We start from the raw sequence: 25,926 nt of genomic DNA, 5'->3' as shown, positions 1-25,926 counted from the left end.
AAAAGATGAAAATGCATCGCACTAATAAGTGATTATTCCCGATGAATGTTGAAGAATTTGAGATAATATTTGTAAAATAAGTTCGCGTATTTAGCTAGAAAAAAGCCCTGGGATCGGATTGGTCTTTGGACACTTACTCGAGAAGTCTCAAAAAGCAAAGAGTTTGGAGACAAATAGCTGAAAAATTTAGAAGAATAGTACGAAAAATATTTATATGTCATGAAATTCTAAGTATATGCTCAATATCATTATTTCAGATCAAATTTGTGTTATTGTTTTGAAATAAATTTGAATGAATCGCCATCGATCAAGGTGTCAAATTTACGTGGAGGCCAACCTTAATTCGACCACATTGGTTTGAGGTGGAAACCCGGCCGCCCTAAGAGTACATCTCGGGCCGTTATTAGACTTCTATTGCCAGTTTAAACCTTCTTTTCTGGTGGGAACGCTTATTAGAAGGAGAGGGCGCTTTGAGAAAGTACGGTAATTTACTCGTTAAGTCTAACCACCAATAACTTGAACATTCGCAACTTCTAACAATTTTAGCAGTCCCCTGTTGCAAACTGTCCCCTGATTACCCAAACGCTAGTGCGCAGGAGTAAAAATGTCGCCGATCCTCAAAAGTCGATATCAAGAGTACATGTCCGTATACATGAAGTTTTTTTGACCTAATAATGTTCATCAGGATTACTTTAACTTAAAAAAAATTCAGGCATTCTGATATTTAAAGGTAATACAAGATGGCGGCCAAGTCGCAGGAGTTACGAAAATTAATGAGGCAGCAAAAGAATACCAAAAAGAAGATAAAACACCCCCTTGCAAAGTATCTTTTCTTTTCCAAATACTAGTATATAGTTACAAACTTAGCATTATTTATCTGTTTTTATTGATTATTGTATTTATTTGATCGAGTACCTCTGGGATTCGAAACAATGCAAATGTTGAGTATTTTGGAATTTTAACGCAAATGTTGAGAAAATTTCATAAAAAAGTCAATCGAAATATTTTAAAAAGGCATTTTTCACAAGATAATTATTGTGACTTTAGATCACATCCACAGTCTGTAGCTAAAGTTGTATATTTGACTAGGTAAAATCAATTAAGGGATCGTCTCAAAATGTTCGTATGTTTTTTACGTATAATACACTCAATCATAGTGCCGTGTTTTTCCTGCGCACACAGAAATGCAGGTAACTTTTCCGCTGAGTTTGTTTACATTTTTACCTCCATTTCTGTGCGTGCATCAGGCATTACGTAATCACTTAGAAGCGTGCGCAAGTAAATATCGGGACTGTGATTCCATGTATTATACGAACGCTACAAAGTACTTCGTTTCGTAAAACGAATGTCATATGAAGTGCTTTATTTAAAATAAAAAATGTAAACAAAGTTTATACGGACTTTTTTAATATATGATACAAACTTAAACAAAGTTTTTTTGTCATACAAAATGAAATGATACGAACTTTGAACAAAGTAATTTGCTATTATGATCTTGAAAAGAACTTCAAAAGTACCGGCGTAATTGCGCATAATTATTTCAATACAAAACCAGAAACAAAAGAATTAAACGATTTTTTTTAAAAGACGAAAAGAAATGATACACACTTTAAACAAAACCAGAAATAAAAAAAGTAAAATATACAAGGTTGACTTCATTGAAAAGACTAGCAAAATTGCATATTCATAGGTTCAATCTACACAATCTACAGCGATTTTTCGCTTGATACGATCCCGTTTCCTTGATTTTTAAACGATCTACGGCGATCTTTTTGTTTTCTACGATCCTGTTTTCATGATTTTTCAAAGTTTTTTATACGAATTATACAAACTACATACGAACATTTTAAGACGGTCCCTAACCAGTAGAGCTAGGAGCTAGCTATGGCTAGACTTAACCTAGAAAAACCAGGAATCATGTGATCCTGTGATCCAGAGATCGGATCCCCCAATCCAAGAATCAGAATTGACTAGCTACCCTGCTAATTGACTAGCTACCTGTTCTAAATTAATTTTTCATATGTAAATTATCGTTTTTTAGTGGGCTTACAAAAATCAAAGCTAAATGCAAAGTTAATAAAGAAATTTAGGCTAGCTAGAAACATGCAGACATTCCCTGTTTGAAAAGTAATGTGTTTGACTCGGATAATTTTTGTGTTTATTCTTCTTTTAAAATTCAAAGCTGCCGTTATAAGGTTACCTATGCGTCTGACAGATTTGTCACTGCTTGGAAAAAGCCCTGATCTCATACTTTTAAGCCAACTGTGTTTTTCTAAGCCACTCGTATATAGTAACCAGATATATAACATTTTATTTTTTCCTTAATATTAATTATAGATACAATAACTTAGACCAACTAGTTTGCATAATTTGTAATTCAGTAATCAAGAATGAAATTGTTTGGAATGCCCATTTGCAAAGTAAAAGGCACAAAGAGGTATGTATATTTGTAATTTTTTTGTTTTGTTACGACTGCAACTGAGAAAAAAAAAATAATATAATAATTATAGTAATTTACATATATACAGTACAGTCCAAATGTAAGCTTCCATGCATGAGCAACTTTCATAAATACTTACTTTTATAATAGACTATTGTCTTTTAGAGAAAAAAATTACACCGTGAGAAATTAAAAATATCAGGGAAACTTATTGTTTAAATAACAAAAACCTGCGTGCAACGACGTTGAGAATACAGAATAAAATATCTTATATTTTCAGAACATGATTTAAATACATCGTTAATTTCATACATTGCTTTAAAACAATCTATTTTTGTATAAATGTAAACTTGCGTAAGTAATTGTGACACTAATCCGAAAAGACTCAGGAAAAAATCAAGATACACGTTATTGTCGTAACTCCCTCCTTCGCTATGATTATTACACATATAATTTATATTATATATGATGGTGATGCTGACTATTGCATAAATATTCAACTATAAGGAAAAATAATATAAAAAACATTGCAGAATATGTTCGCCGTAACAGTATGATTTACATAATTTTGTCAATTATGTTATATTCCTTAAAAAAATTTGCACATGTGGGACATAGATTTTTTATAAGACTGCACAAAAAACATTGAAACAAAACTAAAAGTTTTTTATTAAAATAATTTTTCTGTTTTTTTAAAAGTGAGAAGAGAGTAACTTGCTATATCCTGTATAATTTTGAAAACAGCAAAGAATAATTTTTGTTGTATTACTTTCGAAACAGCACAAGAAAACTCCTGCTGCATAACTTTTAAAAGTTTTTAAGCTGCAGGTATTTTTTATTTTTCGACCTTGACAGCCATAGTTATTTTCATAATTCAAGAGAAAAAAAATATTCATTTAATCATTTTTTGTAAGGAAGGGGAATTATTAATTTTTTTTACAGCAGAAATTAATTACCTGTGTGCGTTATGTGAAAATACACAGAAAATATGCTTGTCATAACACCCTTCTTCGTTGTAAAAACAGCAATTAAAAAATAGAAAATCGCACGCCTTGACCCCAATAGAAACCATTTCGGGAATGCAAAGTGCTGCATGCCTTAGCATGTTCATTGACCAGACTGTCAAACAGGACTATGTGTCACATTTTTAAATTGTAGTAGTACGAGGTGGAAGAGCATGGGAGTGAATGGAAAATTTTACTAGCTAAAAATACGTTTATGCACTTAAAGTTATGCTGCAAAAGTTATTCCTAAAGTTTTGTTAAGAAAAGAAGATCACAATAAAATGTTCAAAAGAATTATATATTTTTTAAAATAGTCTTTTAAACAAAAACATGCGCATGAAACTTTTTTTGAAAAGTTTTGTGCGAGATTTAATATTCCTGTGCATAATGTTTTGTTGTAAAGACATATCCAGATGATGAAAAATATTACTCGTGCAACAAACAGACATATAAAAAACATAAGCAAGTCGACAAATCCAATATATTTAGTAAAAGCTTTCGGCCGTAGAGTCTCATGGTCTATAGAGATAATCCAGCTCTTAATAGGAATATATCTTCAGTTCCATTGTACTTATTTGATAAGTATCAATAATCACTCTTCTAGGAATACAGCATTAAGCGTATGCTGAAGTGTGATAATGACTTGTCCATATTAGGAAATCATTTTACGTTACATTTTCTATAAATTACGTGTTATATGTTAGCAACTTTGTATTATTGACTGAAGATGAGTGAAGTTACGGTCGAAAGCTTTTACTAAATATATTGGATTTATTGATTTGATTATGTTTTTATATGCCTTTTTGTTGAAAAAATAGCATAGAATAAAATGTTAAGAAGGATATTTTTTAAAACGGACCAAGTTTTAGGGATATTAAAATGCATGCACAAAAACATTTTTAAAAACATTAGTTTCTGCGCGAATTGTTTTAATCTTTTGCATAGTTAACAAATCATTAAATTTTATAACATCACACTAATGCCTAAGGGGATTTTATTTTAAATAATTTTCAACAATGAAACTTGCAGTTATGAGAAAAAAATTACAGTATTGTTTTATCACGAAGCTTTTGCTAAATCATTCGCAACATAGCTCCGCAAAGTTCAATAAAGTATAATTATGATATCAAAAGATAAAAGGACTTCCAACTTGCATATGTGTGGCCGCGTATTTGTGCAATTGCACACATCCCATATAATTACCTGGGATTATGCTTGCGGTTTTTAACTATTCGTCCATAATTATTTAGAATGTTTCTGCTTTAAAGAATAAACAGTTCACTCCACAACAACCAATTAGTAAACCACAGCCAGAAGCAAAATCAAAACCAAAACCTATACTAAAGGTAAAATATATTTTAATATAATGTTACGTGATACAATTCCAATATATAAATCAGTGAATGCAAATTCAAATGTATGCTCAAATTCATTTTTTAGAGTATCCTCAAAAAAGACAGGCCTGATCAATGTTCAAATAATAAAACAATTCCTAATGGTAAGACTTATATATACTAAAAATGTTCTATATTTACTAAAAATGTTCAATTTTGAATTGAGTACAATATAACAAGAAAAAATGTGCAGCAATATCTAATTGATTTGTTGAAGATTTGAGTATTTATGTTATTGAGAGCTGTATTGAACTGCATTTTGTTTTTGCCTTCTTGTTACTGTCATGTTTTTTGTAGGCAATGTGCCCCCAGACTTTTTTGATGATAGTGTAAACAACAGAACTAATGTTGCCCACGCTGAAAACTTACAGACCGAAAACTCACAGACCGAAAACTCAATAAACAATAGCGAAAACAATACTGCTGCCCCTCCTGACAAAGATGCACTGCCCTCAGGTAATGCGTAACATGTGTGTATGGATTTATTAATGTGTATAAATTTACTTGATGAGATGGTTATGTATAATATTGGAACTTTTTCAATCAGATTTCTTTGACGAGAAGTCATCTAGTACTTCAAAAAGTAAAGAAGAGACAGACGAAAAAAATAATCCAAGAAAAAGGTGATTTATATGCATAACTACTGGTTGAGATTATACTTTTTTGCTGAAACATTTATTTTGACCATAGTACACCCAAATACACTGCACAATATTCAATAATAATTGCTATTTATTTTCTAGAAAAGCTAGTTCAACCTCAGAACAGCTACCTGAAGGATTTTTTGATGACCCAAAGCAAGACGCAAAGGTTATTTTATGTTGTTCTCTGGTATCGTCTATTTTCACTGTGATTTCTTTGACAGAATTAATAATGATCTGAGGTTTTAAACATCAGGTATCAGAAGAAATGTTATCACTAAAGTATACCATTTTGCAAGTTTTTAAAAGTGCAGTTTTTTTAACTGGGTTTTATAATAATTTGCACAAACTACAGTAACATTTAGCCTTCTTTCTTTTTCATTCTAGGCTCGAAATGTGGAATTTAAGGATCCACAAGATGAAGAGTGGGAAAAGTTTCAAAAAATGATACAAGAAGAAACCAAAGTATGTTTGATCTCTTATTATTCTGTATGCATATTCTGAATAACCATCTTTGAATGCATACTTCTTTAGACTACATTAGCATTTTAGAAACCTCCATTTGTATTCTTGTGTTCCAAGGGACTACAAAACAAGCTGTCGATGTTTGACTTCAGTGACTTACACAAAAAACAAGCTAATTGCAGTTAGAAAGTTTGAGGTACAAGGACAAAAACAACATCTTAAATCATCTTGGTTATTATATTATTCACTCAAATATAACTGAAAACGACAGAGAAGTGCCTTATAAATATTTAATAGACATAGTTTATTTTATGTAAGCACTTGCCTTTTAAATCAAATTTTTTTGGTAAAAGAATCTTTGAAGTTTTTTGACCTGCCTAGCTAGCTTTTTTCTTCTTAATTCTGCACAGAATCATACCAAATCATTGCATAAAAAGGCAGTTGAGGCAATAGCAATCTTAAGGCTTAGTAGTATAGCATTTTTTGCATCACTTTACAGACCATAGCTTATTTTACTTTTTTGCAACCCCTTGTGTTGTCTTTGCTTCCGCATCACAACAAACTTTCGATTTTACTGTTAAGCATTATATTTTACAGACCTTATTTTACTGTTAAAAAAGAATACTGAAAGATAGTGTATCTATTTTTTTAGCAAATTATAAAAAAGTAATTATTCATTAACGAGTTGTCCATATGTGGCAATAAAGCCTGTATAATTTCTTCTTGTTGAGCTTCTGAGTTGTCTGGTTATTACACAATATTGTTATCAATATGCCAGGATGGAGAGTAATATCAATGACCGAGATCTTACTTAAAGGCTGGTTTTTAGCCCCTTTAAAAGAAGTTCTAAATTTTTTAGCTAATCTCACTAATCAAGTGATAAACTTTCCATAAGGAAGTTATTAATTTACTTTATTTATTACCAGTCCCTTTTCTATGATGTACACCTGCACAACTACTCATGGTACTTAAATTTATCAAGGCTTCGAGGACCTGACACTACAGTTTATTCAATTTACATTTGTAGATTTCTGAAACAATACAAGATGAGGAGGATGAAGAAGCTGAAATGTTGAAAGATATGGCTGAGCTTAATAACATGAAGTATTTTTTATTATTTATTCTGTTAACACAGCTGCAAAATGATTAGGTGTGTGATTTTATCAGGATTTTACCAGTGAATTATACCTAAGAAGAGTACATATGAAATACACGGCTGTGCTATTTGCTGAACATTAGGGTAGCCACACCTTGAATCTCCTTAAATTTTCAGAAATCTTCCCAATGCTCCTATGGTCTCCTTGAATGGAAAAATCTAATTGAACTGGATCGTTTTGTGAACTAATTCAATATTTTGAAATTCAGTTGTTATCACATTGTGGTTTTAATAATGCATGTATGTATACCAATACCATACTGCTCAAACAAAACTGAAACTATTAGATTTGTAATACAGAACAGTTTTACACCTGTAAAATTAATATGTATCAATGCATTAAGTGACTTTTTTTTTCTATGTTAGGTCATGCCTATCACGTGTGGAAAAGCTTAAGAAACTTGTCAAAAAGAGTAATCGTGCCAAGTTAGAGAAAAATAAAAAGGAAATATTAGAACAGAATGAAGACATTGATGGCTCAGATGATTCTGATGAAGATTTAAATAACATTTTTGATTGGAGAGCAAAAATGGCATAAAACGTTATTCTAGATGTAGTTGCACTGATGACTTCTTGAGGAGGTCAATTAAACCATTAGTGATTATGCTAACATTGTAATGGTTATAAACCCTAATGAACTTCATGGAAATGATGTAATGTAAGAAAATGATGTTGCCAAAAAAGAATATCCATTCAAACAATCTTAATTTTACACATGTGAGGTCTTAACAGAAGTTTACTTACTTATGTACATGCGTTTGAGAAAATAGTGTTTTGGAAACACATTTTCTGTCAGCTTTATCAAAAAAACGTGATAAAAACATTTCTGTGCATTTTCTTGCGTTGGTGTATCTTATAATTTCCTTCCTTTAAAGTCTGTGAATATACGTTTATCAATTTGAAACAAAAGCTTGAATTAATTATGAATTAGCTGATGTTATTGACTTTGCTATTGAATTATTTAAAGCAAACATGAGAAAATAGGTTCTGTTTGTCTTGTCAAAACCACAAATGTCCACTTCTTTATTTCTTTTTTAAGAAAAGCTTTTTACATAAATGTGAACATAAGTGGTTAATAAAATATTACATCTCAACAAGTTTTCTTAATCACGTTACCATGTTTTACCACTAGCACATTTGCAAAGTCTTGTATTATATTCTCTATATATTAGAATAGTATAATTGTCATGTACACTGAATAATCATGAGGAGAGGACCAGGTCTTGCTGGAGTAAATCGTAACAGAATTACAAAGGTATTTTACTAACTATTTCGTCCAGCGTCTTATTTGTCTTTTCAAAGTGCAAGTAAACTTTCAATCCCTTCTCCTCATCTTTGTTAAAGGCACATATTGCATCTCTTCTAGTTCTTTTTAACAAACCAATTTTATTCAGGATTTGCTTCTGATTGTTGTTGCCTTTTAAATTTATGTTGCCATTTTTGCAGGGTTTTACCTTGTTGCTTTTATCCTCTGTGTCATATATATCCAGTAATTTTTTTCTTTCTTTCATTGTGTCATCTTTGTTTGTACGTGAAACAAGTGCATAGGTAGCGAGAAGCAGTTTAGTTTTCTCATCTTTTTTCTTGCTGGTTGCCATCCTGTTTACATCACTATGAAAATAATGAGGGCACAACTATAACTACTATGATTTACCAATTTGCTGTTGCTACACAAATTTAAGAAAATGTTATAATATCTTTTTATGAGGAATTAATGCCAATTTCTTGCATATTTTGTTAGGAAAGATATGCAGCAAAAGGAACTGAATTAGCTGATGCTGAAATCTCTCATGTAGGTACATATTTCTTTCTTTTCTTTCATAAACTTCCAAATTGTCAGGAGCAAGTCCGTAATGTCAGCAATATTTTTTATATGTAAGATAAACGTTGATAATGTCATAAGTTTAAATGGTCAACCAAAAGTATTTTAGATGTATCTTAAAGATTTACACTGTTTTGTTATTATGCATGTATCAAATTCCTATTGTAGTATAACCTAAGGTTCTGAAAGAATGTCTATACTGGTCCAATATAGCTAAAAAAAATGTAGAAAAATGTCTAAAAGTTAGTATTTGGCAGATACTCTGTAGCTGCATTTATTAAATTATTGAGTTAATCAGATCAATTTTAGGTCTTTAATGATGAGTATATAGTCAAACACATTTTGCGAAATTTTGAATTATTTTTATTGTCAGAGTATGTACCTGTTTATCACTCTTCCGATAAACAAAATATTTAACTTTTTTTAGATGGTAGAACAATTAGAGTCCTTCAAACATTACTTAGAAACATTCGCATCTAAACATCAATCAGATATAAAAAAGAATCCTGAATTTCGACAACATTTTCAAAAACTTTGTGCACAGATTGGTGTGGATCCCTTAGCTTGTAAGGTTCTTCTTACAGTATTATACCAGTAAAGCTTATGACATCAACTTTGAAATGTTTTTTTAGTTTTTTTAAACAAGAACTTACCTTCTTTAAATAGCAAGCCGTGGTTTTTGGTCTGAAATCTTGGGTGTTGGTGATTTTTACTATGAGGTATGCCGCTTTTTGTTGTTACTTAAATATGTTGTATCTATAATAGTAGCCGTGTAGTTTAAACCAACGGATTAAAATACAATATCTTAATTTGTTTGTTTGTTTAGTCTGTTTTGTTTGAAATGCCTGCATCTAGCTTTATACCGGGTGCTCTGCAGAATAAAAAATTTGCTGAAAGGAAAACTGTGTATCCACTAGTTTGTTTATATTTCTTTTTTTCTATTTATTTTTAATTTTAATATTTACGCTTTAGCTCGGTGTTCAAATCACAGAGGTGTGTCTGGCAACAAAAGCTAAAAACGGTGGCCTAATTGCACTTGATGATTTGCATAAGCTTGTATTAAGAGGGCGCGGTAGAAATCGTCAAGATGTTTCAGAGTACGTTTGTTCTCTCTTATTATAAAAAATCAAAACATTGTTTAAAAAATAAATGGTAAAACTATTCTTGAAACTATTATTATGCATTTTTAGCGTCATGTCGAGAATAACAGTGTGTATTGTCTCCTTTATTTCCTTTATACTCCTAAGATTTACAGACATACCTTGACTAAAGAAGGTCTAGTAAATAATAATACTTGGGAGATTGTAAAAAAAAATATTTAAATTGTTTATAGGGATGATATAGTTCGTGCCATAAAGAAACTTAGCATTTTGGGTAGTGGCTTTAAGGTATTGCCTTTACAAGAACGACAACTAGTCCAATCTGTACCTAGTGAGTTGAACATGGATCACACAACGGTTTTACAAACAGCTCAAGTAAGTCCTTAAACTTTTAATTGTAACTTTGCACAAGCAAGGATTACCTGTTTTTGTCAACACTACATCTTACTGGACCTCCTCCTTATTTGAATGTGCTTGCATATTTTTTTTATTTATTTAGCAGTAATTATGGGAGTATACAATTTAATTACCCTGTTAAGATAGATTTGTTGATTATCAGAAAATGCAGTAGTTGTTTGTTGATAGCTTTGTTAAGTTTAAGAAACTGATATGTATATTATATACATTAAATCATCAAATGATTGCTTTGGTAACATAAAAATCAAAAGAGAGTTAGCTATAGTAATCTCGTGGTTGATTATACTATCATGTTGCATTACCAATGCTTCATTAGAAGCTAGTATCTTCCCATAAATTTTTTTGCAATGTTTGGCAAAGTGGAAGTTACATAAAAATTCTGATTTTATGAAGTGGCTATAATTAAGTTGAAATACAAATTCATCTAAATACTTCATTCACAGCAACATAATTAAAAAGGTAGATAGGTGAATTAAGGATACTATAAACACCCTGCAACTCGCATGGTGAGCAGCAATGAAGAAGCTCTCTGTTTCCTCAAGCATGTTTGTTTTTTAGTGTTATTGTAATAAGGATTACTGGAGAGGGAATCTCGAAATTAGGTGAAAAAAGAATTTAGTTAACAAATTGTTGTATGGTAGTGAGACATAGGCAGTGAGTCAAAAAGCTTTTGACCGTTTAAAAAGGAATGATATGAGAATAGTTAGGTGGATGTGTAACACTAGGTTGAAAGACAGAAAGGGTTCAGATGAGCTAAGAAGCAGGGTAAGTGTTTGTAGCATAGGAGATGTAATCCAGATAAGAAGATTGAGTTAGTTGAAACAATTGAAAAGAATAGAGGAGGATAATTGAGTAAGTAAGTGTAGAGATTTGATAGTTCCTGGGACACAGCCCAGTGGTATAGATCGACTTAGCAGGAGGTAATAAGGACATACAGAGGAATTGGTGTTTCGTAGTAACACAGCCTAGAGCAGATTGGAAGTAGGTTGTTAATGTATTCCATTCAACCAAACTCATGTTATAGCGTAGGAAACGTTAAGGCAATGATGATGATGTGTTAAAGATGATGATGATGATGATGATGATGATGATGATGATGATGATGATGATTTTTGCTGTGCGAACATTACTTGCTTTATTACCGGTGGCGCAGAGGAAATTCTATACATAGTTTTATAGCATAGCTTTCGTTAGGTTAGGGTGATGGATGAAATTTCTTAGAGATTTGCTATTACCCAAAAAATAGAAATTAAATTAGTGATTTTTCAATTATGACCAGTTTAGTTAAATCTTGGCTTAACTTTCTTAATACTCTGTCAAAATTAAGTTTTGTCAGTTCTTTTTTAGATCTGACGTTGTGTCTCTGTAAAATTAAAAAATATTCCTTTTTAGAAAACTGGTTACACAACATATTCGTCAATCATTTCCGAATTAAAATGGGATAAAGAAAGAGTGAAGCATTTAATAGTAAGGAATCTGTCATCTGTCCAACATTATGAGCTTGTCTGAAAAATAGCATTGTGGAGATTCGATGAAATAAATTATTAATACTCTCCACTGGTTAAATGAACAGACGGCAGCTTTGCTGCCAATATAGCGATATTGAAAAGCCTAAGAATTAAGAAATTTTAATTGTTTTTATTTAGAATTACTTGATACAAGAGGGTATGATATGGGTTGACAACCAAGATCCCAAAGAAGTGCTTTATTGGGTTCCAGGTTTTTTCCCAGACAATAGTTAAATCGATCTATGGTATCACAATATTACAGTCACCTACCTATTGTATTAACTGCTCGCTGCATAGCAGCATCCTGCACTGTGCAGGAATAGTGAACATTCGCGCACAAGGCAGGAATACGATAACAGCTTGAATAATTTTGTTCAAGTTCTCTTTCTTATTGTAATAGTGACTGGAATATGTAAATAAATTTTTTACACTCCATCAACGTTGTTTTTGTGTTTCAAGTCAAAAAATGATAGTACGACTTCTTCTGCTAAAAAGAATTTTCATACCATGCACATTTTTAGATGAGAAATATGCTCCTTAGAACATAAAGAAGCATGTGATAAATATAAATCTATTACCTTATCAATTATGTTACTTTAAAAACGTCATTAATTTTTTTTAAAAACAAGTTTGGAAATGTGTGTGCCTAAAATATGTTAATTTTTTAATATGCATCCAGACGGAAGTTTCTCACCTAAAAAATGCTATGTTGTGTCCTATGCTTATTGAGAATGCAGCATCTGGATGTATTTTATCTTGCAGTATGATTGTTGTTATACACTTAAAAAAATTTGCAGTATGTTTTTTCCAACAAGCTTTAAGGAGTAACGAAATTATTTTGTTGCATGTTTTAGTTTTAGTAAAGAAAACAATTCACTGGATGCAAATTGGATATATATAGTATTTATGTGGTGCTTTAGGAAATGTGGATTGTTTTTACATAAAAAATCAACGTCAAGCATTTCAATAAAAACAAGATCATATTTGCAGGGCATCCAAGTACAATTATATTTCATTAGAAAGCAAAGCACAAAATTACCTCCAAGTCCTCCTCCTGAGGGGTTATGTTGTGGAAGTGGTTGTGACAGGTGTGTATGGGTAATATATGCAGAAGAGTTAGCGACTTATTATAACGATGGAGGAGAAAAAGCTTTTGAAGCTTTAAAACTTGTCCCTGATTCAAACGTTCGAGAATTTCTTAAAATGGATCTCAAATTAAGACTGAAAAAATTTAAGAGGGATTAGTCATAACACATTTGCAATGTCAAACCGTTGTCATTAGGGAAAGTTATGGTCATTTTAGCACCAAAAATTACCTGCACAGTTCTGTTTTATTTAATCTATTTTATATTTATTATTGTTTTAATTGTATATTTATTAATTTTAGAATATGTTTTTGATTGTTAACTGATTGTTTTATACATATATATTTTAAGTTTTGTAATGCTTGTAAATAATGTTAAAAAGTATGTCACTCGTATTTATTTTGCTGAAAATTAGTAGCATAGTGTATTATACTGAAAATCAATCCACAAAGAGTATAATCAAAAGCTTTGATGATTTTGCCACTGAATTAAAGGTCTTGTAATCATAAAATGTCAAAATCACAAAATCACACAAAGTAGAATAACCATATTAATTATTTAATCTATATTGATAATGCCGAAACAGTACACACAGTTTTACATTACTGAAATGTTTGCAGGGTTGTTGATTAATGTTACACTCAATGCAACAATGTTAAATCTTATCTGCTGCAAAAAAAACAGTGGATATCATATTAGAGAGCTTAGAAAGGTGTCTAAATGGTTTATTTTTTCCAAAAATGTTTTAATGATTTTTGGGATATAAGACTTAACATTCCCACTAATTATGCGATGTTATGAGATTATTAACTAGCTCTAGAACATAATTACTGTTACCAATTATAATTATAACGTTTGAAACGCCACTCTGAATGGCTACAAACACAAACCTATGTGGCGTGGTAAAACTGTTCAATGAAATACCTCATTTAGATAATTATTAGTGGACCTTTAAAGTCTTTTATCTTAAAATAAGACTTTCAATTAAAATAAGAATTTCTACCCAAGCTCTGTAATGCGAAATTGTCTTTTTTTTCACAGGAGGTGAGCTTTTAAAAATCAGTATCTTTTTCCTAATGTGAGTTTTCCAATATATTTTTAGAATAGTTCATAGTCACCCAAAATGCCGACAAATCATTGTGCTGGACAAGCTGCTGTTAAACCAGAGTGAGTAGATATAATACGCTTGACTGTCACAGTCGAACTACTCTATTGCAGGTACCTACAGTTCCAGACAAGGGTGTCTGCCATTGGTCTTTCAGGTTGATTGTTTGTAACTTTCATATGTTACGATACATACTCCATAGAGTGGTTAGCTTCAGTATTTTTGTTGTTTCTCGTGCAAACCAAACAGATATTTCGCAGCTAATTTCCTTTCAAATCGTCACAAATTTCTATTAAAAATCCACCTTTAGAAGAAAGAAATGTTTTCGTCAAACTGTTTTAAACTTTTAAAGCAGCTCGTGCAAGTTTGGGATTTTCAATTTGTTTTTCTGTGGTGGTTTCATTTTTCATGGTGGCCACTCCTTTTTTTGTAAAATCCTGTGCCTTTTACTTTTCATAGAACTGCTTCAAAGTTCCTTAAGTTATGAAAATGCTCTAAAAAATCCGTATATTTTTTTGATTTTCTGCCAAATAAAACAAAAATTATTTTTTTCAATGTATACAAAGCTTTTGATAAGTTTTTCTACCTTGCAGCTAACTGAAAACGAATTAGAAACTGCTCCTGCTTATCATATTCCTTTGAAAAATAATGGAAAAAGTGGGTACGTCTGTAAGCTTCATAATTTTTGAAAGGGTGCTTAAAATGGATTTCCACCTTTCATACGGTAATACAAATCGTTTACCGCAACTAAAAACAGTCGTTTTTATGGTGGGAAAAAATTTAAATTATTACACCAGAAAATTTATACTTTTTCTGTAAAAATGATGTACCAAGAGTGCACCCTGTTAACAATTGTATTAGTTTATCTTCTGAATAACTTCATAATGGCGACTTTTTCACTTTTTAGATATATTATCAAGACTGAGAAAGAAAAAGTAATACCGTGTGACCCTTCCCCACAGGTCGAGAAAACAGAACATGAATCAATCAGCATTAAAACATCATCTCAGAACGAAACAACACCAGAGCCGAACAGCGTTGAAACAGCGCCTCCGAAAAAGAAAAGAAAAGGTCAGAATAAAGCTCGACCCAGAACAGTTCCTAAAGTTGAATCTGAATTTCGTGTCTGTCCAACCATACTTAGGAATGAAGAATGTAAGTTCGGGAGCAATTGCAAGTTCACGCACGATATAGAAAAATATATTCAGCATAAACCCGCAGATATTGGACGTGAATGTATAAATTACAGACTTACGGGTAAATGTCGATACGGTATCGAGTGTAGGTACGGTTCGGAGCATATCTCGGAAGATCATAAAAACATTATCGACGAGGAAAGGTATGCTTCGTACTGCGAGACTTTTTTTAACGATAACACGTTAAAGAAAGAAACGATGATTGCGTTACGTAAGAAGCAATACAAGTTTCTAAGATCCGAAAAATATCTATCTCGTTCTACTGTTGCTGTTATTGATATTGCAGATGAGAAATCGATAGGAGCTCTTACAGATGAAGATCTAATCAAATTAAGAAGCAATGAAAAGAAAAAGGTGGGTTTTTAAACCTTGTGGTGCGGATCCCGTATATATACAGGATAGCCACGAGCGTTTTACAGGCCCGCCCAGCTGCGTCACAAGCAATTTTAACAAACTGGTTTTGCTCAGATATGGTAGTAAGACCAAAACACTTCCCTTTCAAAAGAAAGTCGGAGTCTAAAAGCGCATTGTTGTGAAATTTCTGCCCTACAAAATCAATAATTCATTCAAAAATTCTCTCCGCAAATTTTGCCAAGTCCGAGATTGTTGGTTATGTTACTGGCCACCAAAGCAGCGCAAAATCACCCAAACATAGTTTTGTGTCACAGCACACCTACTTATCGTGCGCCCAATGCATTTGCTACACATCTAATGCTCGCAATCCGTTCTTACATTAAACTAAAGTCAACAGGCCCAGGGGGCAGCGCCGCCTTGGCAGGGGGGACTCCAAGACGCAAATTTCTGGACGCCAAAAAAAGTTTAGATCTTTTTCTATCACAAAAGCCTGAAGTGAGCATCTAGTTTCTTTTTGTTCTTGAGTTATAGTCAATTGAAGTAGGAATAAAAGTTGTGTCAAAATTGGGCTTTTAACAAACGGACCGCACTACGAGGGTTAAAGGGGTGGGTTGATTTGCTCTGGGGCTTTATTATATCTTCAACAGTGTCTTTATTTTAGATTGACTTCAAAGATAAATTATATTTAGCACCACTGACAACTGTGAGTATATTGCTTTTGTGTTGTTCGGTCGGTCAGTCGGTTTTTCTGCTTATTTGACTATTCTACAATATTGTGTTCATGAAATGCTCGTTTTAGGTTGGTAATTTACCTTTTCGACGAATTTGTAAAAAACTGGGAGCTGATATAACTTGTGGCGAAATGGCAATGACTACGAATTTACTTCAGGTTGATAAAATTGTACTGTAAAAATTTTTAATTTTTTTTTCGTATTTTTATTTTAATAATGATTTTTCATTTTATTCTCGTAGGGCCATCAAGGGGAGTGGGCGCTAACTAAGCGCCACGAAACGGAAGATATATTTGGTGTTCAGGTGTGTTTATGTAACCAAAGTTAATACTTAATAATACGTAAAGCGAATGATAAAGACAGTGATTTGACTTCATGCAGTGATTCAAAAAGATTAAATTAGTATATGTAGTTGTTGTTGTTTGTTTAAATTCGCTTAAAAACGTGATTTTGATTTTATATTTATTAACATGTATCAATTTTTCTGTTTTTGTACGCCACATGTTCCTTTCCACTAGTGCTTCGTACCTTTTTTAGCATAATGCTTATTTAGATTTGTGGAGGCTATCCAGACACGATGACAAAGGTCACTGAACTTTTAAATAATGAATGTAATATAGATTTTATTGATATCAACATGGGCTGTCCAATCGATCTTGTGTTTAAAAAGGTGGGATATTCAACTATAACTTTGTTGCTTTATACTTCTTACTGTCATTTCTTTCTGTAATTTTCTGCAATTGCTATCATATGTCTTGCTCAGGGTCTTGGCAGCGCCTTAATGGGAAGATTAAATAAACTGGAAACTGTTATCAAAGGAATGGTTGAGGTGTGTAGCATATTCACTGCTGCAATATCAATTTTGTTTTCTGCCAGTAGATGTTTAAGATAACATGATAACATGCACTTTGTATTCTTGCAGGTGTCAGACATTCCAATCACGATAAAGATGAGAACGGGGATATACGAAAACAAATCAATCGCCCACAAAGTCATTCCAATTATAAAAGAGTGGGGTGTTGACTTAATGACTGTATGCAGAATTCTTTATTGATAATTCATTCAAATCGAAACGTACTGAAGTGTGCACAACTAAGCACGTCCTATTTTTTTGTGCTTATTTCTTTCAGCTTCATGGTAGATCACGTGAACAGAGATACACCAGAGCCGCTGATTGGTCCTACATCAACGAATGTGCCAAACTAGCAGACCCAGTCCCTTTTTTTGGTAAACGTTATGTTGATCCTGCGACATGCACAGTGTAGTTAGAACCTAAATAAGCCGCGGGTTTGATCGCTACTCCCGTGCACTCATTTGCTGACAACATTCGAAGAAAGCAAACACTTAAAAGCAATTTCTATCTACTGGCAGATATGTATTTAAGGACCTTTAAGCATTTTGTTTTTAACAATCCTAGGCTTTTGGTGATTTTCTTTATGTGTGTCTAGCAGTAGAGTAAACTGTTTGGCATGCCACCAAAGTCAGCCGCGAAAACTGTCATAATATTTCGCTTAATACTGACTCTGGAAGACTCGTGGTCATTTTCGTTGCAAAGTGTATGATTCAAAGTTCCACTGATTGAAGTTTTAACTTTTCTGGTTACTCAACTGTGTAGGGAACGGTGATATACTTTCATATGAAGATGTGCTGGAAAGACGAGAAGCAACTGGTGTGAATGGAGTGATGATTGCAAGGTATGTGAAATGAACAATTATAAGTAACGTTGTTTTGAAAACAATTCTAAGCAGCTCCACGTTACACTTGTACGTCCATTCGCAGTTAGTATGATTTCATTGGTTAAGTGTTAATAGATTGTTAAGCTCAGTTCCTTGGACAGTCTTCAAGTTTTTTTGTGTAATTGAACAAATTGAACTTCACATTGGGGTAGAGCGTTCGCCTCCAGTGCGGAAGGTCTGAAACCCCACCGTAGTCGTGCCCGAGGTTATAAAAGTGTGAATCGATCCTTTCTGCTTAACGTTCAGCATGAGAATAGGATTGATATCAAGGCAGTTGTCTAGTTGATCGGTTGTTGTGTTTGCACACCTTCTGTAGGTCAATGGGAGCTTTAGATGAACTAGGACCCCTTCGCAAGACTCTCATTGATAACAGCTGTATTAGGAACTCTTTGAAACGATGTTGCAATTGTACTTAGCTGTATAAAGATAAGCTGTATGGAATAAGGTCCCTACATCGTGTTGTTTTTAAAGACCTGGAAGTATACAGTTTTTAGAAGACAAATGAGTTAACCTTATCTCTGGGTGTTTAAGAACAAGATTTTGCACCAAACTACAGCGATTAAAACAAAATACGCAAACACATGAAATTTTCAGCTATGAAGAAGTGTAGCTAACATGACAACTAGGCTTATCATTCGGTATTTTGTCAGTGGCTTTCCTTTTTTTTCTAGAGGAGCGTTAATAAAACCTTGGGTGTTTACTGAGATCAAAGAACAAAGGTGGGAATAGGCGAAGATTTTATTTGTTATCTTGTCTTTATTTTGATTGTTTCTATGCAAGCCTGACAGAATTGTTTTGAAATGCTTAGAAGTGTCACCAATTGTGTTTTACCGATTGTGTCTAGTTTGAAATTGCACCAACTTTTGTTGCGTATTAACAATTCCAATTTTAAAATTCACGTTTCACGTAATTGCGTGTCAGATCGTTCGGATAAAATTGTCGTTTAAACTACGCATTGTTAATTTTGCTAGTTTTGTAGTGGCGTAAAATTTTAGCGCCCTTAGGTATGTGAGAAATGATTTTAATGTACGCAGTCACCCAACAGAACGGTCATCTGTGAAACAGGATGGTGCAAAGAAATTACCTTGAAACAATGAATTTTTGCGGAAATGAATTTTTGCGAGATTTATTTCCCGCGAAAATTATTGGGACTCGCTATTCGCGAAATTGCGATGTTTATTTTCCACGAAAATTAATTCCCTTTGATTTCTTTTTTTTGTTTGCGTATATTTGTCTGATTTACCCAGAACTATATGTAATATATATATATGAATTTAAACTGTAGTAATCTTTATGTAATGTCTCTTCATGGTATAAATTGAAAAACAAAATGTCATCAAATTCTTTTTGTACGAAATTCGCAAAATTTACATCTCAAGAAATATGGCGATAATTTGTTTTTGCGAAAATTAAATTTTATTTTCAAAAGATTTCTCGGGAGAAGTAATCTTTATTTAGTTCTTAAAGAAAGGCTTATTTTCCAATGCCTACCCTTCCAAGAAAGCAGGAAAAAGGGTGTGTTCTGGGCTGTTGTCGATAAACGTGACAATATAAAAAAATACCTTAGGCAATGGAGTAATATGTCTATCTTATTGTTCCGGTTTTTAGGCACTGGGATATATCATCGCAGGAAAGGTTTGACTTACTTAGAGAATTCACTGACTACGGTTTACTGCACTGGGGATCTGACCACAAAGGTGTAGAAAACACAAGAAGATTTCTTCTCGAATGGCTTTCCTTCTTACATAGGTGATGTCCTGTTTTCGTTTCCTTTTTATTTTGCTATTTTGTTTTTAACATTTCTGGTTGTATTTATGTTTTTTTCTTTTCAGGTACATCCCAGTCGGGTTGCTTGAAGTTGTCCCACAAAAGATAAATGAACGCCCGCCGCTGTATTTTGGACGAAATGATTTAGAAACGTTATTTGCAAGCAGAAATGCTGAAGATTGGGTGAAAATAAGGTGAGTTTCTATATTTATTTTTGAAGAGAATATCGAAAACGCTAAAACAAGTGAACATCCTTGCCTTTACCATTTATTTGTGTCGTATTTGACCCCGTTTTAAAATTGAAGAGAGGTTGTTTGAACAAGCCTCTAGAATGCTTTGTCTGTTAGAATAACCACTCCCAGAGGTCGATATAACTTAACCATGTTAAACCTGAAAAGAATAAAATTATAAAATTAAGAAAAAAAACGAGTTTGAAAAAGTTAAAATATTTATCAGTTAATCTTCTTGTACACTAAGTACATCAACAGACTATAAACAGCTAATTAGTTGTTTATAGTCTGATGATGTACTTAGTGTACAAGAAGATTAACTGATAAATATTGATTAATTTAGTATTAATTAATATTTTTAACAAAAAATATATGAGCTGATGTTTCGCAACTCATACTGAGGAAAGCGGTGTTTCCGAGATTAATTTATTTTGAACTCGTCTAGCCAATTTTGTTCTGTTTTATTCTTAGTAGCATGACTTATAGACTCTTTTGTTCCAAACCCAACGTTTCATATTACATGCGAGGGTGTTTCCAAATATTTGCTGTGTCGTCACACACGAAAAACAAAAAGGCTTGTTGATCTTTCTTGTATAAACATCCGTAATTATTATTAATGTTTGCTTTTTACCTGGTCAGTTTTTTATCCTGTCCAATATGAATTTGCGTATCTTGTCGTCTGGCAACTCCAGTAGTAGGTACCGCATATCCCACAACACCCTTTTTATACCAAGTACCATGAATTTGGCCACCGCCTTCGCATGATTTACGATTCTTGCATTTATGTAGCCAGTATTCTTAGATACAAAGCTAATTAAAGACACAAATTTGATCCATAAAAACCTTATGTTCTTATATGGTCCCTTCTTATCAAAGTTCCCAACGTTCGTGTGTTTAGGTTGTATGTCGTCACGTGGACGTTTTAAAAGCAAGACCTTTTTTGCGCTTATGAAGGTTTCATATTCGTGTTTGTTTTTAATTTGTTGGGGTTTTATATTCATGTTTATTTTGCGGTATCTGTTTTATGTGTGTTCACCAAATATATTTTAATCCGATGAGAAAAGACTTTTTATATGTGCTCATACGCATGTTCTTTCTTATTTACTTACGGTTTTTTTCTTTTTTTAGCGAAATGTTGTTGGGTCCTGTACCGGAAAATTTTTGTTTTTTACCAAAACATAAAGCGAATTCCTACAGCTGATTGTAATTATATTTTTGCGTCAAAATATACTCGCTTAATAATTTTGTGTGTTTTCTGAGTGGGTTTAGCGGGGAAAACGGGGAAGTGACTAATTTTAAGGGTCGTTAACTATAGTCTCTCCTGACTAAAAAATATCCCTGGCTAATTTAATACCCGACTAATAATTTTAACGCACTAACTTTGAATTGACTGTAAATCCTCCCAAAAAATTACTAGCAGCTTATTTTTTATTAACACATTTATTAACTCCTTTTAAAAAGACCCTGCTTTTTCCAGTTGACAACTAATCGAATTCATAAAATTTAAACCGCGATCGGATCCACACGGTTTATGTTTAGTATCATTGACCAGCCTGGTCTTAAAGAGTTGTAGCGCTCCAACGGTGGGACTGTTTTTGCCCGACTGTTGCTCAGGGTTGAATGGTTACAATTTTGCCCCTACTTTAGTTAATCAACTAGTTTCCAATCAAGTGAAATCTGTGTTAAAACAGAAAACAGACCTGGTTAAGTCAGACACATAGAATATACATCATAGCGATGTATATTAACCTAACGGAGGTTTACTTGTTGAGTAGAACGTACCTGATTTTAATGGTGCTCAATTTCGAGTAATTTTTTTGGTATAAAATTTCAAGAATTCTTCTTGTTGTTTCGAGGACCTGCCAGGAGGGAGGGTTGTTTTGTGAATAAATTTTGAAGCTCAGATTACCTTATTTGGCGACCATTGATTTTTGCAAACAACCGTGTCTCGAAAAACAAGTTTTGTTTCTATACTACCTCAACGAGGGAGAGTGACAACCGGATGCATTCACCTTGAAAATGACACGTGTATTGCATTTCCTACCACTCGTGTCTTAAATTTCCCACGCGGTGAAATGATTTAACGCAAAATAATAACAACGGCCTCTTTCTCGTGGTATCAGCCAGAAAATATTTATCATGTGTGTAAATTGTTGGTACCAGCGCATTCTCTATTCTGATTGGTCCACATAGAACGAAAATATTAAATTTTTATCTCAGCAAAGTGGATATTTCGGAGAACAATCACCTTGGAAATTTTCTATTGGCGGACACTTAGAATTGGACTGGACTCTATAGTACCGAACGATTGCTTTATTCAGTTATATAACGCCACTACAATACAAATTCATTTGATTAGTCGAATATTTGATCTTGTGTTCGTACGAGCATCGAAAGGGGGTTAAAACCGCCCACAAAAATCTGTGGACAGCGCTGTTGTTGATGAATGTCGTTCAAGTGTTGTGATTAACTGGAGAAATGCACGATTAAAATTGACAGTCAGGCTTTTATTATATATGTTTAAGTAATATTCGTTCACTTAATAACGGTTTGATTAAATATCTTTGGAGGTGGGCGAGCGTTGACACAAGAAGGATGAGATAAATCTTAAGATACATTTAAAAAATCAATACAAATCTTTTTTTCCAAAATGCATTTTACGTACGAAATACAAACAGCCATGGGTTTAGTTTTAAAGTGAATTTCTCGTTACATCGGGGAACGGTTTTATTTTTCGTTTTATTTTCTATTTATTTATTTTCATTTTTTGTCTCTTTGTTTCGTCGATTTATAAGTTTTTCTACTAACAGGTAAAAAAAAATCTCTAAATAAAAGTAACTCATTGTGATTTCAGCGACGCATGGTACCAAAACTTATCTTGTTAATAGCCCTTCAAGAAAATATGAAATGAGATCTTCTCTCCATCACGTTTTAACACTGCTTTGTTAAGTAGAAAATTATAATTTTACTGACAACACAAGGCGGTCAAAAGGTTTACCATTATTAAATAATTTGTCATACTCTCAGATCTGTCACGAATCAATCGTCATTGTCAACACGTTGCATGGCAACAACAAGATGACTTTTTTCAAGACCGTTGGTTCGATTTTGCTGCTTGAAATTTCAAACTCCAGCTCTCAATTGTTTTTATCAACTCGCCATTTTTTGTGTTTATGGCCAGAGCATAAATAGATTTTCCGTTTTTGTCTTTTATAAAAAAGTCAGCTCCGTAGGTCAACAGCATATTTGTAAGACCAACATTTCTGCCCAACACAGCACACATTAACGGCGTGTGTCCAAATTGATTCACATCGTTAATAGCATCGACATTTTCATTCAATAATACCTCTGTGATCGGCCCGCTATTCCCTGTGACAGCCAAATGCAAAGCAGTGTTTCCGTGCCTGTCGGTAATTGTAATATCGGCACCGTATTTCAACAACAGTCGCACTGCTCTGAGTTCGTTATTAGCGACTGCATATAAAAGTGGTGTTTCGCTGTTATTATCCACTGCGTTTACATTGCTCTTATGTCTCAGTAGAAGTTCTAACAGCTTTATATCATGCCTTTGTACAGCCATATGTAAAGGTGTAAACCCGTGTTCTTCGTCAAAGTTGTCACTATTCCCACCTAATCCCATCAATGCGCTTATGTTATGTATATTTCCTGCCAGCAGGGCGTATTCTAAGGGCGTATGATTATATGCATCGTGTGCATTTATATTTGCACCACCTTGAACAAGCTGATGTATCGTAGTTCGGCTATCGTTAAATGATGCTACAATATGGAGAGCTGTACTCTCGTCGAAGTATTTACGTGCAGCAATAATGGGAGCCATACCTTCAGCGCATCTAAAACGAAAATGAAAATCGTATTTTTTGCATGAAATTGCTGTGATTTTTTTGTTAAGTCCTCTTGCTAGAAGTGTCACAATCGGCGTTGATAGACCTACCTGGCTACGATCTTCTTATAGTACTCATACTTCATGTAGACTTTTTTTGTTTCCTCAGATGCCACATCAACCGCTGTCTTACCAAACGAGTCTTTTATCAAAGGATTTGCTTGATGAAGTAGCAGACATTGCACGCATTCATCGTACTCCTTCTCGGACGCAATATGCAGTGGTGTCTGCCCTTTTCTGTTTACTTCATTCACATGTGCCTTGTTCGCTTTAAGTAAAATTTTTAAGATGTATGAACGATTCCACAGTACAGCGGTGTGGTAAGCGGTGTTTCCGTCTCTGTTTTTTAAAGATATGTCTATGCCTTTTCGCAGTAAGAATTCGATCACTTCTGGATCCCTCTTCCATGCAGCGATATGCAGCAAACTGTTTCCGGAAGAGTCTACGGCGTCAAGTAAGGATTTATCAAGCGATAACAGGAACGACAACACGTTTTCGTGGTGGTATATCGCTGCAAGATGTGAGGGAAGGTAGCCCCTTTTGTTACGTAAATGTGTGTCTGCCCCCTTTGTTATGAGTAGTTCAGCAGCCTGCACGTGTCCTTTTGACGAAGCAATATGCAGTGCCGTGTTTCGTATGTCGCCCTTTGTTTTGTTAACGTCATCATTTGTCGACAGTATTTTCGTCAACGTAGCGATGTCGTTGCTCCGAGTTGCGTCGTGTATACCTAAAGACATGTTGAAGGAGTTTATGTGGCCAGTATATTTTACTGCCAAAGCATATATTAATAACGTTCGTAGACATAGATATTTCTTAGATATAAAAAGAGACAAGGAGCTCTGGTATGAAGGTTGATTCTAAGATTTTAGAAACATAATAATGTACGCCGAGGGGTAAATTTAATTTTGCAGCATTTTTGGAAAAACACAAATCGGGCGAAAAAGTGTAACAAAAATAAGAAGAACATTCCGCCTAAGCTGAAATTTGGACAAAACATGTACCTTGACAACTTGACCTCAAGATTGTTTACTTTACGTTTGAAATTAATTTCATTAGTCCGAAATGTTATCATTCACAAAAATTACCTGCTATGACTACAATAAATTCGTCAATAATGATAGCTAATAAAGTTATTTATTTATTTATTTATTTGTTGATAAATTAAAAAGATAACCGATATTTGATACGACGTTTTGAAATATCGAGACTTTAATAACTTTTCACAATCACAATCGCAAAATACAAATTCTTCTACCTTATTCCACTCAAGTGAAATTTGGAAGTTAGCAAGTCGAAAAATGTTATATCAAATTTAACGCTGAATGTAATTGTCTATCTATCCCAAAAAAAAACTAAATGTAAAATCTATCCAACTCGGAATTTAAAATTGATTTTTTATAAATTTTTCATTGCTAACAATATCATTATAATTTTTATTTTCTTCTCTTTTTTCTTGTTTTGTTTTATTTTTCTTGTTTACAAATTTGCAATTAAAAAGTGTCGTTTCTTTAAAAAACAAATAAATTTAGCGAACTAATATTTTCAGATAGACGAAACTCTTACTCATCTCTTCACTCCTTGGTTGAACCATGTGTCCTTGAGAACTTTGGTTTCTTCGATACAATTCTGTGTCCAACAAAACCCTTCTTTATTGTGAAAACGAGAGGAGAAATTTGATATTGCAAAATAATTCCTGAATCAACAAGACTATTGTCTCTATTACTTGTCTATATCTCGTAATTGGTTAAACAAAGCACTTGAACAATCAAGTCTCTTATATCAGCTAAGCATCTAAAAACAAGAAAAGTGTTGCGTCACAGATTAGTTAACTTGTGTAGAGTGTCACCAAATGTAATGACGTATTTCCACATGAG

General features: G+C 33.2%; 5 protein-coding genes across 6 annotated transcripts; 4 read left to right on the top strand and 1 right to left on the bottom strand.

The window, feature by feature from the left end:
* Nucleotides 1-384: 384 nt before the first annotated feature.
* LOC130621655 (zinc finger protein 830-like) lies at nt 385-7,923 on the top strand. 2 transcript variants are annotated; one of them, XM_057436983.1, is made up of 11 exons: nt 385-478; nt 731-823; nt 2,338-2,437; nt 4,695-4,790; nt 4,885-4,942; nt 5,136-5,294; nt 5,386-5,461; nt 5,582-5,648; nt 5,867-5,944; nt 6,972-7,048; nt 7,467-7,923. In XM_057436983.1, exons 2-11 carry the CDS (start codon nt 741-743, stop codon nt 7,636-7,638), a joined length of 966 nt encoding a protein of 321 aa, XP_057292966.1. In that variant the 5' UTR covers nt 385-478; nt 731-740; the 3' UTR covers nt 7,639-7,923. The 2 variants fall into 2 exon arrangements, with proteins under 2 accessions (XP_057292966.1, XP_057292965.1); XM_057436982.1 differs by lacking the exon at nt 385-478 and having other exon boundaries at nt 496-823.
* Nucleotides 7,924-8,201: 278 nt separating this feature from the next.
* LOC130621656 (vacuolar-sorting protein SNF8-like) lies at nt 8,202-12,382 on the top strand. Its single transcript, XM_057436984.1, has 8 exons — nt 8,202-8,355; nt 8,842-8,892; nt 9,350-9,488; nt 9,589-9,641; nt 9,895-10,019; nt 10,256-10,397; nt 11,832-11,906; nt 12,086-12,382. The coding sequence occupies exons 1-8, from the start codon at nt 8,305-8,307 to the stop codon at nt 12,179-12,181; spliced, it is 732 nt and encodes a 243-aa protein (XP_057292967.1). The 5' UTR covers nt 8,202-8,304; the 3' UTR covers nt 12,182-12,382.
* A 250-nt stretch (nt 12,383-12,632) lies between these two features.
* Nucleotides 12,633-13,416, top strand: LOC130621657 (oxidoreductase-like domain-containing protein 1). The gene has a single exon (XM_057436985.1). The coding sequence runs from the start codon at nt 12,854-12,856 to the stop codon at nt 13,190-13,192; it is 339 nt and encodes a 112-aa protein (XP_057292968.1). The 5' UTR covers nt 12,633-12,853; the 3' UTR covers nt 13,193-13,416.
* A 475-nt stretch (nt 13,417-13,891) lies between these two features.
* LOC130621654 (tRNA-dihydrouridine(47) synthase [NAD(P)(+)]-like) lies at nt 13,892-21,393 on the top strand. The gene is made up of 14 exons (XM_057436981.1): nt 13,892-14,199; nt 15,045-15,687; nt 16,349-16,390; nt 16,487-16,576; nt 16,660-16,722; nt 16,972-17,088; nt 17,182-17,247; nt 17,341-17,451; nt 17,549-17,645; nt 18,034-18,112; nt 18,826-18,873; nt 19,763-19,903; nt 19,987-20,115; nt 21,280-21,393. Exons 1-14 carry the CDS (start codon nt 14,156-14,158, stop codon nt 21,350-21,352), a joined length of 1,743 nt encoding a protein of 580 aa, XP_057292964.1. The 5' UTR covers nt 13,892-14,155; the 3' UTR covers nt 21,353-21,393.
* Nucleotides 21,394-22,745: 1,352 nt separating this feature from the next.
* On the bottom strand, nt 22,746-25,774 carry LOC130622352 (putative ankyrin repeat protein RF_0381). The gene is made up of 3 exons (XM_057437810.1): nt 25,616-25,774; nt 24,104-24,779; nt 22,746-24,002 (listed from the first exon to the last, which is right to left on the bottom strand). Exons 1-3 carry the CDS (start codon nt 25,641-25,643, stop codon nt 23,240-23,242), a joined length of 1,467 nt encoding a protein of 488 aa, XP_057293793.1. The 5' UTR covers nt 25,644-25,774; the 3' UTR covers nt 22,746-23,239.
* Between the last annotated feature and the right edge of the window lie 152 nt (nt 25,775-25,926).

Source organism: Hydractinia symbiolongicarpus, chromosome 12 (genome assembly GCF_029227915.1).
Source record: "Hydractinia symbiolongicarpus strain clone_291-10 chromosome 12, HSymV2.1, whole genome shotgun sequence".
NCBI lineage: Eukaryota > Metazoa > Cnidaria > Hydrozoa > Anthoathecata > Hydractiniidae > Hydractinia > Hydractinia symbiolongicarpus.
The sequence above is the reverse complement of the archived record's forward strand: the minus strand, read 5'-3'. Positions and strand labels throughout refer to the sequence as shown.